General features: G+C 42.7%; 1 protein-coding gene across 1 annotated transcript in view; it reads right to left on the bottom strand.

Annotated features, from left to right (window-relative positions):
* SLC9A7 (solute carrier family 9 member A7) overlaps positions 1-16,408 on the bottom strand; it is a 160,169-nt gene that overhangs the window by 33,511 nt on the left and 110,250 nt on the right. The window contains exons 8-12 of the mRNA XM_062183683.1: positions 16,219-16,324; positions 14,319-14,407; positions 14,122-14,235; positions 11,727-11,838; positions 6,941-7,094 (exon numbers count right to left, since the gene is read on the bottom strand). Of these exons, the coding sequence (XP_062039667.1) occupies positions 6,941-7,094; positions 11,727-11,838; positions 14,122-14,235; positions 14,319-14,407; positions 16,219-16,324 (575 nt within the window). The remainder of the gene's footprint in view (positions 1-6,940; positions 7,095-11,726; positions 11,839-14,121; positions 14,236-14,318; positions 14,408-16,218; positions 16,325-16,408) is intronic.

Raw genomic sequence — 16,408 nt, 5'->3', positions numbered from 1 at the left:
TTTAGGGAGTTTTTGAATCGATTATATTAAGAATCTGGTTACAGAAATGATCCATGGTCACTAAATAGCACAATAAGCCACAAGCCAGAAAAAAACAATTAGTTTCATTACCTTATTTCAGAGGGAATTTCCTTTGAGGTAATCTCTATAAATGTCAGCTTCTACATTTAAATCATCATCATATATACATACATATGTATATCAGGAAAAATGCAATGAATTAACACCATATGCATTTTTCAACAATGGCATCCTTTGTTCTTTATGTTGTCTGGGTCAACAGAACAAGAAAATACTAAACACAGGAACAATCAGTTAAATTGAAATACAAAAACAAGTTTAGAAGTAGGTTTTTTTGGCCGGTGCCGCAGCTCACTAGGCTAATCCTCTGCCTTGCGGCGCCAGCACACAGGGTTCTAGTCCCGGTCGGGGCGCCGGATTCTGTCCCGGTTGCCCCTCTTCCAGGCCAGCTCTCTGCTGTGGTCAGGGAGTGCAGTGGAGGATGGCCCAAGTGCTTGGGCCCTGCACCCCATGGGAGACCAGGAGAAGCACCTGGCTCCTGCCATCGGATCAGTGCAGTGTGCTGGTCGCAGCGCGCTGGCCGCGGCGGCCATTGGAGGGTGAACCAACGGCAAAGGAAGACCTTTCTCTCTGTCTCTCTCTCTCACTGTCCACTCTGCCTGTCGAAAAAAAAAAAAAGTAGGTTTTTTGAAAAGATAATAAAATTGACAAACTTTCAGAAAGACAGACAAAAAGAGAGAAAATCCACCATATTAGGAATGAAATATCAAAAAAAAAAAATCAAGAAGAAGCAGTATCACTAAAGACCCCGCAGACATCAAGAGTATATTAAGGAAATGCTACACGCAACATAAACTTGACAACTTAGATGAAATTGACCAACTTCACAATTTACCCAATATGAAACAGATAATCTGAATCCCTATAACCTTTTTAAAAGATTTATTTATTTATTTGAAAGGCAGAGTTGAGAGAGAGAGAATCTTCTATCCGCTGGTTCATTCCCCAAATGGCCGCAATGGTCAAAGCTGGGCTGATCCAAAGCCAGGACCAGCTTTTTCTTAGTCTCCCATGTGCAGGGGCCCAAGCACTTGGGTCATCTTCTGCTGCTTTCCTAAGCATATTAGCAGGGAGCTGAATCAGAAGTGGAGCAGCCAGGACTCCAATTGGACCCCATAAGGGATGCTGGGGTTGCAGGCAGCAGCTTTACCAGCTATACCATGATGCTGGCCTGCAGCCCTGTAACTTAAAGAAATTGGCTACAAGGGTCAGCATCATGGTGTAGCAAGTTAAACCACTGCTTGTGACACAGGCATTCCATATCAGAGTATCAGTTCAAGTCCCAGCTGCTCTGCTTCCAATTCAACTCCCTGCTAATGAGCCTGGAAAAGCAGCAAATAATGGTCTAAGTATTTGTGGCCCTGCCACCCATGTGTGAGACCCTTATGGTGTTCCAGGCTCCTGGCTTCAGCTTGGCCCAGCCCTGGCTATTGTGGCCTTTGGGGCAGTGAACCAGCAGATCGTAAAACTCTCTCTCTCTCTCTCTCTCTCTCCTCATCTCTTTTTCTGTGTCACTCTGCCATGCAAATACATATATACATACATACATACATACATATTTTAATAAAAAAGAAATTGGCTCCATAATTTAAAAACTTTTGAAAAGGAAGTCTCCAAGCCCAGAGGGTTTCCCTGTAGAATCCTACCAAAGGGTTAAAGAAAATAATTAACATAAATTCTACAAAATATCTTCCAGAAAACAGAAGAGCAAGGAATATGTTCCCAACTCACTTTGTGAGGCTACATTATGTTGATACTCAAAACAAAGAAAGGCAATATAAAAACATAGAACTACAAACCAATATCCTTCATGAGCACAGACCAAAAATATCCTTAACAATGCACTTGCTCATAGAACTCAGCTATATGTCAATGTAGGGTTTATTTCAGAGAAACAAGGACAGTTTGATATTCAAAAATTAATCAATGTGACATACCATATTAATAGACTAAACAAGAACAGTCACATGATATTCACAGATGTAGAAAACAATTTGACAAAATTCAACACCTGTTCAAGACAAAAATTCTCAAAAAACTAGCAATCGACAGGTACTTCCTCAGGTTGACGATGAACATCTATAAAAACCCATACCTAATTCTGAACTTTGTAGTGAAACACTGAATGTTTTCCTCTTAAGATCAGATACAAGGCAAAGATTCCACTCATACCACCCTAATTCAACATAGTACTGAAAGGCCTAGCCAAAGTAATAAGGCAAGAAAAGGGAACAAAAGACTGCTTGGAAAGGAAGAAATAAAATGATCTGTATTTGCAAATAACATGAAGGTCTATGTAGAAAATTGCAAAATATAAAAAAGGAGAAAGAACCACTAAAAGCCCTCTTAGAATTAATAAGTGATTTCAGCAAGGTGATACGATACAAGCTGTCACAAAACATGGATAGATTTCCTATATTGAAAACTATAAAAATATTAATGTAAGAAATCAAAGAACATCTAAATAAATGGAGAAATATACCATGTTCGTGCATTGCAAGACTCAGCAAGATTTTTTTAGATATAAACAAGCTTATTCTAAAATGTGTATGGAAAGTAGTTGAAATAGTTACAACAAGTTTGAAAAATAAGAACAAAATGCGAGGAATCACTCTACTTAAGGCTAAGGCTTGCTGTGTAACGATGGCTATTAAGACAGTATGGGATTGTTGGAAACAGGCACATAAATCTATGGATCACAACATAAACAGATTCCTGTGTGTAGCTGATTTTTGACAAAGGAACAAAAATAATTAAATGGAGTGAGGATACTCTTTTAACAAATTGTGCCAGAACACCTGGATAGCCATAGGCAAATAAAATAAAATCTCCATCCAACTCTCACATTTTACATAAAAACTAACTCAAAATGGATCTCACACTTAAATATAAAGCATAAAACTACAAAACAAAAACCTTTTAGGATATAACACAGAAAGAAATCTTCAGGAACTAAGGCTTGCTGAAGAGTTCTTAGAATGATATCAAATGCATGATCCATAAAAATGAATATATTATACTTAATCAACATTTTAAACTCTGTTCTGTGAAAGACTATTAAAAGGATTATAAGACAAGCTACAAACTGGGAGAAAATGTTTTCAGTGTATTTGACAGAAGACTAGTATCTAAAATAAAGAACTCTCAAAACTCTATAAACAAAATCCAATTAGAAACAGACAAAAGATTTGAAAAGTAACTGACCAAGGGAGATATATGAATGGCAGAAAGCACATGAGGAGATGTTCAACATTATTAGCCATGAGAGAAATGCAAATCAAGGCTGCAATGAGCTATCCCTACGCACCTACTAGAAAAGCAGAAATGAAGACCAGTGACAATACCAAATGTTGGCAAGGGTGCCAAGAAGGTGGATCTCTCATACACCACTAGGAGGAATGGAAAATGGTACAGGCAGCCTGGCACACTGTTTGCCAGTTTCTTATAAAACTGAGCACACACTTACCAACTGACCCAGCAGTCCCACTCCTGGGGATTTATCTTGGAGATGTGAAAACTTCAGCCTATGCAAAAACCTATAAACCAATAGTCACAGCAACTTTATAATAACCCTGAACTGGAAGCATCCTTTAAGGGGTTAAAAACAGTGATACAGCCATACCTTGAGACATTATTTGGCAATAAAAAAGAGGGGAAAAGATATATTCAACACCTCCATGGGTTTCCTGGGCATTATTCTTCTAAGGGTTGGGGAAAAAAGGGCAATCTCAAAAGATCATATACTGTATGATTCCATTTATATAACAGTCTTGAAAGAAATGAAAGGTTGCCAGGGGTTAGGGATGGTGGGTGGTAAGGAGGTGGGTATGGCACAAGGGATAGCACTAGGGCCATCTTTGCATTGATAGAGCAATTCTATGTCTTGATGGCAGAGCTGGTTATACAAGCCTACACATGATAAAATGGCATAGAACTATGCACACACATTGTACCCATCTCAGATCCTACTTGTGATGTTGAAATACAACTATGTAAGATGTAACCATGATGAAAACTGGACAAAATGTAAGTGGACCTCTCTGTACTGTTTTGCCAATTTACTGTGAATCTGTATTTCAAAATAAAAAAAGGTTAACAAATTATGCTGTATAAGAAACATGCTATGCCATGCAATCTTATGGCTCACATATGAAAGAAACTTAATAAGAGGTTTGCCCAAATTTGATAATTAATTCCAAAAATTTACAGGGCAGTAGTGAAATGGAAAAGAATCTTTTAAAAAATACAAATACTAGCCAATTTAGCCAATTTTTACCACCTATGCATCAGAAAGACTGATATTTCTATTCTCTCTACAGATATTACAAAATTATTATATGAAGAAGAGGTCAGAGACTGGGCAGATATTTTTAAAGTAGGAGGAAAGTATTACAGAGAATTGTCAGGTAGCTAATTAAAAAGATTTTATATGATATTACTGGACTTGGGATTTCTGTATTTATTATTGCGTTTTGAAAACTGAAATATACTCACACTTAGTTTTCATTTTATTCGGAAAAATCACACACATAAATGTACATATATACATACATACGTGTGATTTTTCCAAATAGAATGAATATATATGTATTCATATATATGCCTATTCATGCATTGACCTACAGCTTGTGTGCCTCAGGAAAAGCTGCCCGCCCTCTCGGCGCTGGGTAGGACTGTTTTAATGGGCCACTTTGTGAAAAGGTCACTGGAAGTACAAAATGTCACATGTCAACTCTACTCAGTGGAAAGTAATTTGGTCCTGTATCCATTGGGGAACGGGGGGGGGGAAGGCGGGGACAAAAAAGAGGCCGGCGCCGTGGCTCAACAGGCTAATCCTCCGCCTTGCGGCGCCGGCACACCGGGTTCTAGTCCCGGTCGGGGCACCGATCCTGTCCCGGTTGCCCCTCTTCCAGGCCAGCTCTCTGCTGTGGCCAGGGAGTGCAGTGGAGGATGGCCCAAGTGTTTGGGCCCTGCACCCCATGGGAGACCAGGATAAGCACCTGGCTCCTGCCTTCGGATCGGCGCGGTGCGCCGGCCGCAGCACGCTACCGCGGCGGCCATTAGAGGGTGAACCAACGGCAAAGGAAGACCTTTCTCTCTGTCTCTCTCTCTCTCTCACTGTCCACTCTGCCTGTCAAAAAAAAAAAAGAACATTAAAAAAATTGCATGAAAAACAGACATGATTCCATCAGGTGCTCAGCATCCAGTGTGCCTAGTGGGTGACCAGACAAACAGGAGCAGGAAGCAACCTCAGAGGTTACTGAATGGAAAGATTCTCAACCGTGCGCACGGTAAACTTCCCTTCCTTCCCCCATTCTGCTATTAGGAACAAAGAGAGTACCATCTTAGGTCTCAAGTTTAAAGCCCAGGAACAATGAATTTCCTTTTCCGGGTTTCTATTCCCAAGGATGGATTATCTTCCTTAATCTAATCCTTGAGATTCAGGCCAAGAAGTGGAAATTCTAACCATCCTCAATTTTATGACATAAAAATAGTCCTTAACACCATAAATCTTATTGTAGGTGAGACAGCACAGTGGTTAAGAGTATGGACTCTGTCACAACACTACCTGAGTTCAAATCTTATCTTGTCCAGTTAAAGCTCTGTGACCTTGGGCAAGTTACTGCTCTGTACCTCAATTTTCCAAATACAAAATGGAGATAGCAAAACCTCCCTTATAGTAACGTTATAAGAATTATGTTCATCTATGCATGGCACCTTGAACACCACCTGCAACATGAGAGTCCATTATTATGATGATTGTCACCACTAAGCCCCACGCCTACCATCAGTACAATAGGCCCAGATGGAGGAGATTATTCTCGCAAACTCTAGTGTTCTCTCTGACTCCAAGCACAACTGAGAGATCCTTGTTTGTTTGCTCTCTGCCAACGCAGCTGTCTCATGAATTCTACATTCCATAGAAGGGAATGCAAACTAAAAGCCGGCAGAGAAAGAAAAAAACATTGCCACCTTGTGGTTTTTTCAGAGCACTGTTCTTCTTAGCTCTGTACTACCCAAGCATCTCCTTGTTTCGGTCACGGTCCCCCACGCAGAGTGCAAAGCTTGGAGCTGAAGGGCTTGTGATAACCTAGCAGGGCGGCCCCACTTTAACACTGAGGGACACTGAGGCCCCATGGCACCAGGGGCTTTCTCTTTAACCAGAGCCAGAGTTGAGCTGTGGATCTCTGGAACCCTTCTTCTAAAGGTCTCTTGACCATAAGGGAGTGGGACTCACAAATGCGGCTTGGAATTCAAATGCTCTTTACAAACAAAATCAACTCAGGCCTGCGTCCGTCTTCCCTGACACAGCCGCAAAACCACAGGCAGGGGACCTCCAGGAGGCTGCAACAGATGAGGGTTACACAGGAAATGTCACCTCTTCTGTACCCTCAAGCAAGAAGAGACACAGCACACAGTTGCACGATAGACTCAAACTCTACTTGCCTCTTTCTGTTTCTCGCCGATGAGCTTACTCTTCAGGCTGGCATTTCATTTCACAGGAAGATGAAATATGGAACATTTTCAGGGGCTACAGATCTATTCTCTCTCCTGCAGCTTAGACTTTTTGAATTTTTGCCCTAATGTCACTGTGCTAGATGTGGGTGTTTCTAATTCCTTGTGTGTGTGTGTGTATGTGTGTATTGCTAAAAATTTTGATAACATTTTCCTCTCCTGGAAAATTCAAGGCTCCTAACTTCTGTTTGTTACTTAAATTTTAATTCCTCTTCCAAGACAAAACAATGCAAATGACTGTAAATATGTTCCATGGACTTAGCCACACAGGCACACCGAATATCTCAAGAACAGTGACAAGTGACCTAACAAGACACAAAACCGGCCCTGGTTCCAAACTGACCTGATGTTAAGCCATGACAACATGGGAGTCGTGCCTCCACCAATGATCCACACAGTGAAGAAGACGATGAGGAGAGTGGTGGTGAACATCATCTGGCGAGCGTAGGATGCTGTGTCGCGGATAGCCAATGCAAATGCCATCGCTCCCCTGAGGCCTGCAGGACCAAAGAGAGAGAGAGGTGGCTGTAAGGCCAAATGACAATGTCTCTTCCAAATCCACTGCTGCTCCTTAGGGCTAACAAACTCTTATCCGTTCATACTTCAGAGACCAAGTCATTTAGTCAGAAAGGAGAACCTTAATGGTGCAGGATTTCCTCCTATTTGAAACTACCTTTTGCTAAAGGCGTAAATACAATGAGCAAGGCATTGCACTGTTTTGTCCAGCACACTTCAGAATAATAACACTTCATTACTTAAATGATTAACCTGCTAGTAATATGAAAAAAATATATAGCTAAGTAATAAAATATTAGTTCTCCAACTCTGTGATCCAAACACTACCCAAGCTCTAGACAGCCAACGTAAACTTACCAAACAGGCTTGGGGATGGGCAGTTAACCTAGTAGCTAAGATGCCTGTGTCCCGTATCAGAGTGCTTGGGTTTATACTCAGCTCTGGCCCCTGACTCCACCTTCCTGCTAATGCAGACCCTAGAGGGCAGCAGTGATGGCTCAAGTAATTAGGTTCCCGGCTCCTGGCTTTGGCCCAGCCCATTAAGGAATTTGGGGATTGAACCAGCCGATAGGAAATGTCTTCCTGTAGCTCAAATAACTTTTTTAAGAAAGCAGGTTAGCGGGGGCGAAGGGGGAGGGCAGTTGTTGTGGTGTAGTGGGTAAAGCTGCTTCCAGCAGATGCAGCACTGGCATCCCATATGGGCGCCAGTTCAAGTTCCAGCTGCTCCATTTCCAATCCAGCTCCCTGCTAATGTACCTGGGAAAGCAGCAGAGGATGACCCAAGTCCTTGAACCCCTGCACCCACCTGGGAGACCCAGGAGATGCTCCTGGCTCTTGCTTCAGACTGGCCCAGCTCCAGCTGTTGCAGCCATTTGGGGAGTGAACCAGTGGATGGAAGGGTCAGTGCCTGTCTTTGTCTCTCTCTGTCTCTCTCAACGCTGCCTTTCAAATCAGTAAATAGATCTTTTTTAAAAAAGCAGGTTAGATATGAATATGTCAAGTGCATAATTTGGGGGCTGGTGCTGTGGCGCTGTGGTGCAGTGGGTTAAAGCCCCAGCCTGCAGTGCCGGCATCCCACATGGGCACCAGTTTGAGTCTCAGCTGCTCCTCTTCCGATCCAGCTCTCTGGTATGTCCTGGAAAAGCACTAAAAGATGGCCCAAGTTCTTGGGTCCCTGCACCCACGTGGGAGACCCGGAAGAAGCTCCTGGCTCCTGGCTTTGGATCAGCTCAGCTCTGGCCATTGCAGTCATTTGGGGGAGTGAACCAACGGAATGGAAGACCTCTCTCTCTCTGACTCTACCTCTCTCTTTGTAACTCTGTCTTTCAAATAAATAAAATAAATTAAAAAGTGTATAATTTGTGGAAAACAGCTCAGCATTCCCTTGACACAGAAAAACCATGCAAAACATTACCCGATCTTTACACTGGGGATTGGCAACTCGATTCTGTAAAGGGCCATATATTGGATATTTTAGGTTTTGTGGGTCAAGAGGCAAAAATCAAGGATATTATGTAGGCACTTACATAAAAAAGAGAAAAAAAACCTATTTTTATTTTGAAAATTCAAGAATAATATAATTGAGTGTATGTTGTTGTAATACAGATCTATTAATGAAAAGAATGGAATTCTTTTTAGGAGTTGCTTAATTGGGTTTCAAAGTTAGGGTTCCCTATTATTAAACAAAGTTTGCAAATATTCACATGGAAAAGACATTCAGTGCTCAGAGGGTCCGGTAAAAACAGACAGTAGACAGATTTGGCCAAAGGGCTGCAGCCTGCTGATGGCTGACCTACATTAACTGCATTTTAGTTTTAATTCCAACAATTTAATGTTTTAGAGTTTACAGTTCTAAGTTCTTTTGTTCCTTCTCCATACCATGCTCAAATTCTTCCATAGTAAAGACTGAATTCATAGTCTTCAGTACACATCTGGAATAAATTCTTATTCACCATAGGTAAGAGTATGCACATACCATATGAGAAAATGAAAAGTTAGACTCCCTGTATTTGCTTGTGTGCATTGTCCCACATTGCCCAAGAATTTCACAATTATTAATATAATCTGAGTGTACCATTACAATCACTAAAGAAAAGTGACTTAAGACTTACATTAAAGGAGGTGGGCATTGTTGACTCACCACTTGGTAGACCCACATCCCATATCTTGTTCAAGTCCTGGTTACTCCACTTCTGATCCAAGTTCCTGCTAATGTGCCTGGGAAGGCAGTGGATAGTGACCCAAGTGCTTGGGCCCCTGCACCCAAGTGGGAGACTCAGATGGTGTTCTGAGCTCCTGGCTTCAGCTTGGCCCAGCCATGGCTGTTAGAGGCATTTCAGGAGTGAACCAGCAAATAGAAGATAACTGTGTGTATGTGTGTGTGTGGGGGGGGTGCGCCTCTGTGTCATTCTGCCTTTCAAACAAATAATCTTTAAAAATATTTTCATTGAAAAAAAGAGCAAAGAGAAAGCTTTCTATTCATCTGCATGTACTATTTATACACATCTGTATCACCCTATAGCCAGCCATGTCATCAGCCAATAGTTAAGCCTCCTCTACTCAAAGACGAAATACATGATACTTTTTAATGTTATTAGGTAAATGCTGTAAGCTATATGAAAATGAAAGCTCACATATTTCATAGCCTTGAAAAATGAGCTCCTTTCAATAGCTAGATTTCTTCGAGCATGAAATAATTTATTTGGTGATATCTTTAAACAGCACTGTACTCGTAGTTTTTTAGCACAGAAGATAATGAATGAACGGACCTGAAGCTGGCCTTGAAGACAGATAATTCCAATTCACCTCTCTCTGGTGCACTGGCATTTTCCTAACATGGAAGTAGGAGCCAGCCATGGCGCTCCTCAGCAAACTGGAAATGTTTCCCCGCTGCCCCTGAGCTTCTCTGTGGCCTCCACTCTACTCCAGTGATTTGCAAAGCATAGTCTCTACACGAGCAGCAATAGCTGAGAACGTGCTAGAAATGCACACTCTCGAGGTTGGTGCTGTGGAGTAGCAGCTTGCCTGGGACATTGGCATCCCATATGGGTGCTGGTTCAAGTCCCAGCTGCTCCACTTCCAATTCAGCTCTCTGCTATGGCCTGGGAAACAGTGGAGGATGGCCCAAGTCCTTAGGCTCCTGCACCCGCGTGGGAGACCTGGAAGAAGCTCCTGGCTCCTGGCTTCAGATCGGCACAGCTCTGGCCACTGCAGCCATCTGTGGAGTGAACCAGCGGATGGAAGACCTCTCTCTCTCTCTGCCTCTCCTCTCTCTGTAATTCTGCCTTTCAAATAAAATAATCTTTTTAAAAAAGAAAATACATACACTTTCTTGGGGCTTACTCTATTCCCCCAGAATCAGACACTCTGGCAGCGGGGCCCAGAAGTCTGTGCTTTAACAAGAACAAGAGGTGATTCTGATGCAACCAAAAGGTTGAAAATCACTAGAGTAGATGCAGTTTTCCTTTGCAACCTTACTCTCTGTCTGCATTACTCCCTAAGTCTGATAGCTACCCTTTTCTGATAAAGCCACACAGGGCAACACTTGTCTGCCTTTGCAGCCTGCTGCTTCTTGAAATGCTGTTTATTTTAAGCCCAGAACCAGAGGCCACTCACCTTGTGAGGGTGGCCCTGAGCTCTTCTCTTCTCATCCACATTTCTTTCATACCTTTTGTGTCATTCACCATCCTCATTTCTCTTGGGAGAAAATGAGTTCTTGGTGCACCTGCCTCCCCTCAGTGGACTGGGAGATCCTTGAAGGCAGCTGGGCTTCATATCATCCACAACCAGGAACTGTGGCTTAGAGATGAGGACGCCAGATAAAGGTCAGAGTGAAAGAATGTCATGGCAGGCTGCCAATTGAGACTCAGATGCGAGCTAGTGTGAGACAAAGTGACTGCTTCACCGAGCAGCCCCTGAAGGTGTGATCTCAGTATGACTCTGTGGGGCCTCCAGGAACTACTATGCAGCAGCAAAGGGGGCTGCTACTCGCTCTTCATCCTTTTTTCTTAAAAGATTTATCTGTTTATTTGAAAGGCAAAGTTATAGAGAAGGAGAGTGAGCAAGAGAGGTCTCCCATCTGCTGGTTCACTCCCTAAATGGCCAAAACAGTCAGGACTGGGCCCGGCCAAAGTTAGGAGTCTCGAACCCCATTAAGGTCTCCCACATGGATGGCAGGGGCCCAAGCACAGGCCATCTTCCCCTGTCTTCCCAGGCGCATTAGCAGGCAGCTGGATGGGAAGCGGGGCAGCAGGGACTGGAACTCGAGCACATATAGGATGCAGAGATGTTCTAACTGAGGTCTCATTTATATAAAGGCTGATGCTTGCCCCCCTCACTCGTCAACTCTTCATGCCAGTCACTCTGTCCTGTCTTTACATTTGCACACTTTATTGGCCTTTGTACCTTCAGTGGCGGATATCTCAGCTTTACAGTGGAAAGGGGGACATGTGGGAGACAATGTGAATCAGTTTACGATGGGTTTAATTAGGATGTAACCCCCTCATTAAGTGAAGGAGCATCTGTATATTCATCTTATTTTAATTATGCTATCATTGCCTACTGAATAAAATCCAATTCCTTTACACTCAGAGTTGTGTTTGTTTTTTTTTTACCTGAAAACATCATCATGTGTTGGAAATTCCAGCCAATCTTATGCCTTCTGCCCAAGTTGAGGAAGAAGGAGAGTGGATAGATATGTGCAGCTCTGCCCAGGAAGATGGCAACCTGAGGACCAGGTGGAGGTTAAGGGCACAACAGATTTCCAGAATGCAACCTCTGGTTGAGCAGGGAATTTGAGGAATGCTGTGATACTTCATCATGATCCAGAGAGCTGCCCAAGCAAGCCAGGCTGTCTAGTTTCCTTCTAGGCACTTCTCTTAGCAACCAAGTGGAAGGCATCTGACCAACACTCCCTACCTCTTGGTTTGGGAGAGAGTTTCTAGCCAATAGGCCAGAACACACTGTTGAAACTTCTTGATTCAACTGCTATTGACTAACTCCCCAGTCTCTAAAGATGAGTCTAGAAAGAAGCTCAAGTACCATGGCAGGAGTGAGAAGTTGAAAGAAGCAAATAGAGTGCTGGGCTCTACTGTATGAAAACAAATAATCACAAGAAAAAAAAAAGTTCTAATCCTGCAGTCAAATTCTAAAGACCAAACTTCATTTGTAAGTAAAGTAAACGTCAGGGACTCTGAAGAGCGGAAAGAACTTACAAAGAAGAGGCTGGGGAACTAAAAGGTAGTCACAAGACTCAGAGCCACTCAGATCACTCCCGAGACCTGACACGGGGAGATTCTCTACCTACAGGGTGAAAATGTGTTTTCGAGCTTTAAGAGATGGAGAAGGAACACTGCTGCAGAAACCCAAGAATTCAGGGAAACTGGTCGTCTGTCACTTGCCAGAGACAGAACAGCACCCTACAGAGAGCAGCACACTGCCCTGGTCAGAGCAGGAAACCCCCCGGGGAGCCAGAGGAACAGGGAACTTCCGTTTCAGCAAAGCACCAGCTGCCGGGAGCTGCAGCTGTTGCAGATGGTAGCCTAGGCCGGAACTGTCCTCCTCTGGGGCCAAGCCTTGGCTGTTTTTTTTTTTTTTTCACCTTTTATCAGAAGGAAGCAGGTGGTACTTACAGAGCCTGTTCTAGCCCAGAAGCAAGGGAGAAGAGCTGAAGTGGTAGGCAGCTTTTCTGCTTCCCAGAGGGCCCAGCTCAGCCTGTGGCAGGCTCTCATGTGTAAACACAGGCTGAGCTCTGTCTCGCACAGGATGCCCTGCTAGGAATACAAATCCAAACAACGCGCCAGATCGGTCTTAACAGGATAAAAAAAAAAAAAAAAAAAAAAAAAACACTGATCCTGCAGATTCAGACACTGGTCTGGTGAGTAGAGAAATCCAAGGCCCTGGCTGAAGCATACATCACTCTCTCAAGAAGGTTTCAGGCAGTGGGCAAGGCCACTGTCGTTTACTGAGCAACTTGGGGAGTGTCACTTATTCCTACACAAGTAATGAAAAGCCTCGAAGAGAAAAACACTCCCCTACCCCCATTTTTTTGGCCAGGATTCCAAGATCTAAGGATTCCCAGGAGGCCTCAGAAAAGGCCACAGTGAACATCCAGCAATAGAGGACTTGAAATTAAGACCCAGAATAGTTCACTTGAATGAAAATAATGGTATCTGAGGCCAAGTTCACAAGACCCTCAGTTGTTGATCCATTGCCAGGCACCTACATCCCTCCCTCGTTTGAGAGAAGCAACTCCCAAAAGTATGTCTCTCTTCCAAAAACTGCATTCACAATGGGACAAAAATCAAGGAACCAAGTATTTTTCCATTTATCTTTTCTTACTCCCCTCCCCTGCCATCCCCTGCTCTCCTCTCCCCTCCCCTCCACTCCCCTCCCCTCCTCTCCTCTCCTTTCCTTTCCTTAAGGGTCCTTTCCACTGGGATCTGTAGCAGTAGGGCAGCTGGGGTGAAGGTGTGGTTACTGCCAGCAGGTGTCCCTGTGGGGTGTGAGGAAGGGCTGCTCATACTGGATGTACAGTTGGGAGCAAAATGGAACCTTCAGGTCACCCAAATCAAGAAGTCTCCTGCACTGGAATTTATATGGCAATGGAACATCAAGAGCAATTGCAGGGACTGACATGGTTGTTGACCTTTAAATTTACCCAGACTGGCACTTCGCAAAACAAACGATCACCTGCCAAACATGAGCTTAACAGAAAGGTCATCTTATACAGAAAAGTGCAGACAGGATGATCTTCGAATAAACGCCAGGTCCTTAAATCAAAAACATTTAGCTTTCGGGAACACCACTGGTGTCTTCTTTCTTTTTATGAAAACATCATGAACCAGCACTGGTCAAGACGCCCACCCAAAACAGAAAGCACCACCATCACCATCACCATCACCACCACCACCACCACCACCACCACCACCATCATCGTTGTTGCTGTTAATGCATCCCCAGCAAGGGTCACCTCTCCACGTAGAAAATGGTGGAATGTGAAAAGGATACGAAAGCGCCAATGATGAAAATGGGGCTGAAAACGTGCTTCTGAAAGGTAAACAGTGCCAGGCCCATGTAGGAGAAGATGAAGTTCTCTGCCAGGAAGTGTAACACCTCAAAGAGCTGCACAGAGAAAGGAAAAGGAAGCCATAAACCTCTTCCTTGTATTAATAGGCAACTCCTGAGTACCAATGGCGCATTCTCACCTGCTTCGTTCGACTTCTCGATTCCACTGACAGATTGTTGTAGGTGTAGTGGGCTTGAGTGATCCCACAGAAAAGGACAGCTACAACACCTGTCGAGAGATTTTATTATTTTTTAAATCAATGGAGGGGAAAAGAGGGCAGGGGGAAAAAACTACTGAAACAAAAATTTTAGGCATGCAAGCTCAGATATCTAACTTCCTGAATATTTTTTAATGTTTCCTGTTACTGAAAGCACCCTTGTCCTTCACCATTCATGGCAACCTTTGTGTCTCCCAACCCTGCCTTCCTTCACAGCCAAGTCCCCCACCTTCCTCCCTTGCTCCAGTGTCAAGGGCACTCTCTCCACTCCTCTCCACTCCTACTGATTGATCATCAGTAGTTCGCATATAATCCTTCCTCAAAACAACTCCCTCAGTTGTGCGGGTCTACCATTTTGTCATATTCTTCTCTGCCTTTAGAATGTATGGATTTAATTTTAAACCAATGCTTTATATTTTGGCATAGTCTGGAGATTCAGACAAAATAGGCTGGGGATACTATTCTATTTATCCCAGCCCTAACAATTAGATATCTGTTGCGGCAATCATTATACCTGGAATTATATACACGTATAGATAATTGTAGAGTTTTAATGGAGTAGGGTACTTCATGATACTGTATATAATGTTGTCATTTTTTGAAAAAAATGATAAAAGTACTTTCCTAACTACATGGATTACATAAGTAATTGTACTTGAGCTGTAATGTAAAAATTCAGTGATTTTTTAAATAAGAGAATATAAGGAACTAAAACCACATAATTAACCACAGTAATATTACAGGCTGAGCATCCCATTCCAAAAATCCAACATCCAAAATGCTCCAAAACTTTTTGAACATTGACATGATCCCACAAGTGGAAAATTCCACACTGGACCTCATATGAAAAGTCACAGTTAAAATGCAGATGCACAGCACAGTTTATTTATCATCCCCAAGGGAAAGAAGAGTCTCCCAACCCACTTGAATTATGATACACAAATTGTTTCATGCACAAAATTATGAAAAATACTATATAAGATTATCTTCAGGCTATGTGCATACAATGCATTATGAAACAAAAATCAATCTTGTATTTTGATGTGAGTTCCATAGTCAAGATAGCTAATTTTATATATGCAAATATTCCAAAATAAAAAACTCTGAAATCCAAAACACTTCTGGTCCCACTCATTTCAGATAAGAAATGCTCAACCTGTATATGAATCTGATGCAATTAAAACATGGTATTGAGAAACAATAAGTCAATGGCCCAGAAACAAAACTATGATAAATCGTGTTCATACTCAGAATCTGAGTACATGGAGAGTACCTTTGAAAGGGCATGTATTTGCTATTTATTGCTACTGCTTGTAAAACAACATAGCAATCTAGGGGAGGATATAAATAAAAATTTAATATATGAGAAGACTTTAAAAAGTGCATGGAAATGGAATTTTAAAGATAAGTTTATTTTGGTACAAAAAATTTTGAAATCCACATGTAATTTACTCATAATATGCATTTCTGTGAGCTTTTGGAAGACCTCTCTCATATGTATGGATTCCAAAATTATTTGCATCAAAATAAACTTACCATTTAGTTCTTTTTTCCATGTACTTTTTGAAGTACTTTCTGGGTCGGTAACCTCTGAAGCTACACATGCATTTCTTGGTAGAATGAGTACTCAAAAACAGAACTGAGTTTGCAATAGTAAACTTTCTCCTTAAAAAAATTCATCGAGTTTGGAACCCAGACGGTTCATTAGGACTAGCTCAGCAATCTTCCTCTGGACACTCTTTAAGAATTCTTCCCTCCTCTCAAGCTCCCACAGCCCGCGCTACAGTGGACAAGGGGAGGGGCCCAAGAGCAGAGAACCCACCTGTAAATCCGCAGGCTTCGGCCAGAAGAAACGTACTCCAAGACATGAGGAAGAAGAGCGCCGTCTCCAGCAAGGGGAAGCAGTGCAGCTTGGTAAACTTGGTCACGTCCACATCCTGTCAAGGACCACAGCTCTGGGCAGGTGTATCAGGAGCGCTGAGAACCGCATTCTGTTAGACCAAGACCCAGCC

The sequence above is a fragment of the Lepus europaeus genome, chromosome X (assembly GCF_033115175.1).
Source record: "Lepus europaeus isolate LE1 chromosome X, mLepTim1.pri, whole genome shotgun sequence".
NCBI lineage: Eukaryota > Metazoa > Chordata > Mammalia > Lagomorpha > Leporidae > Lepus > Lepus europaeus.
This window is presented reverse-complemented; position numbering and strand designations above follow the sequence as displayed.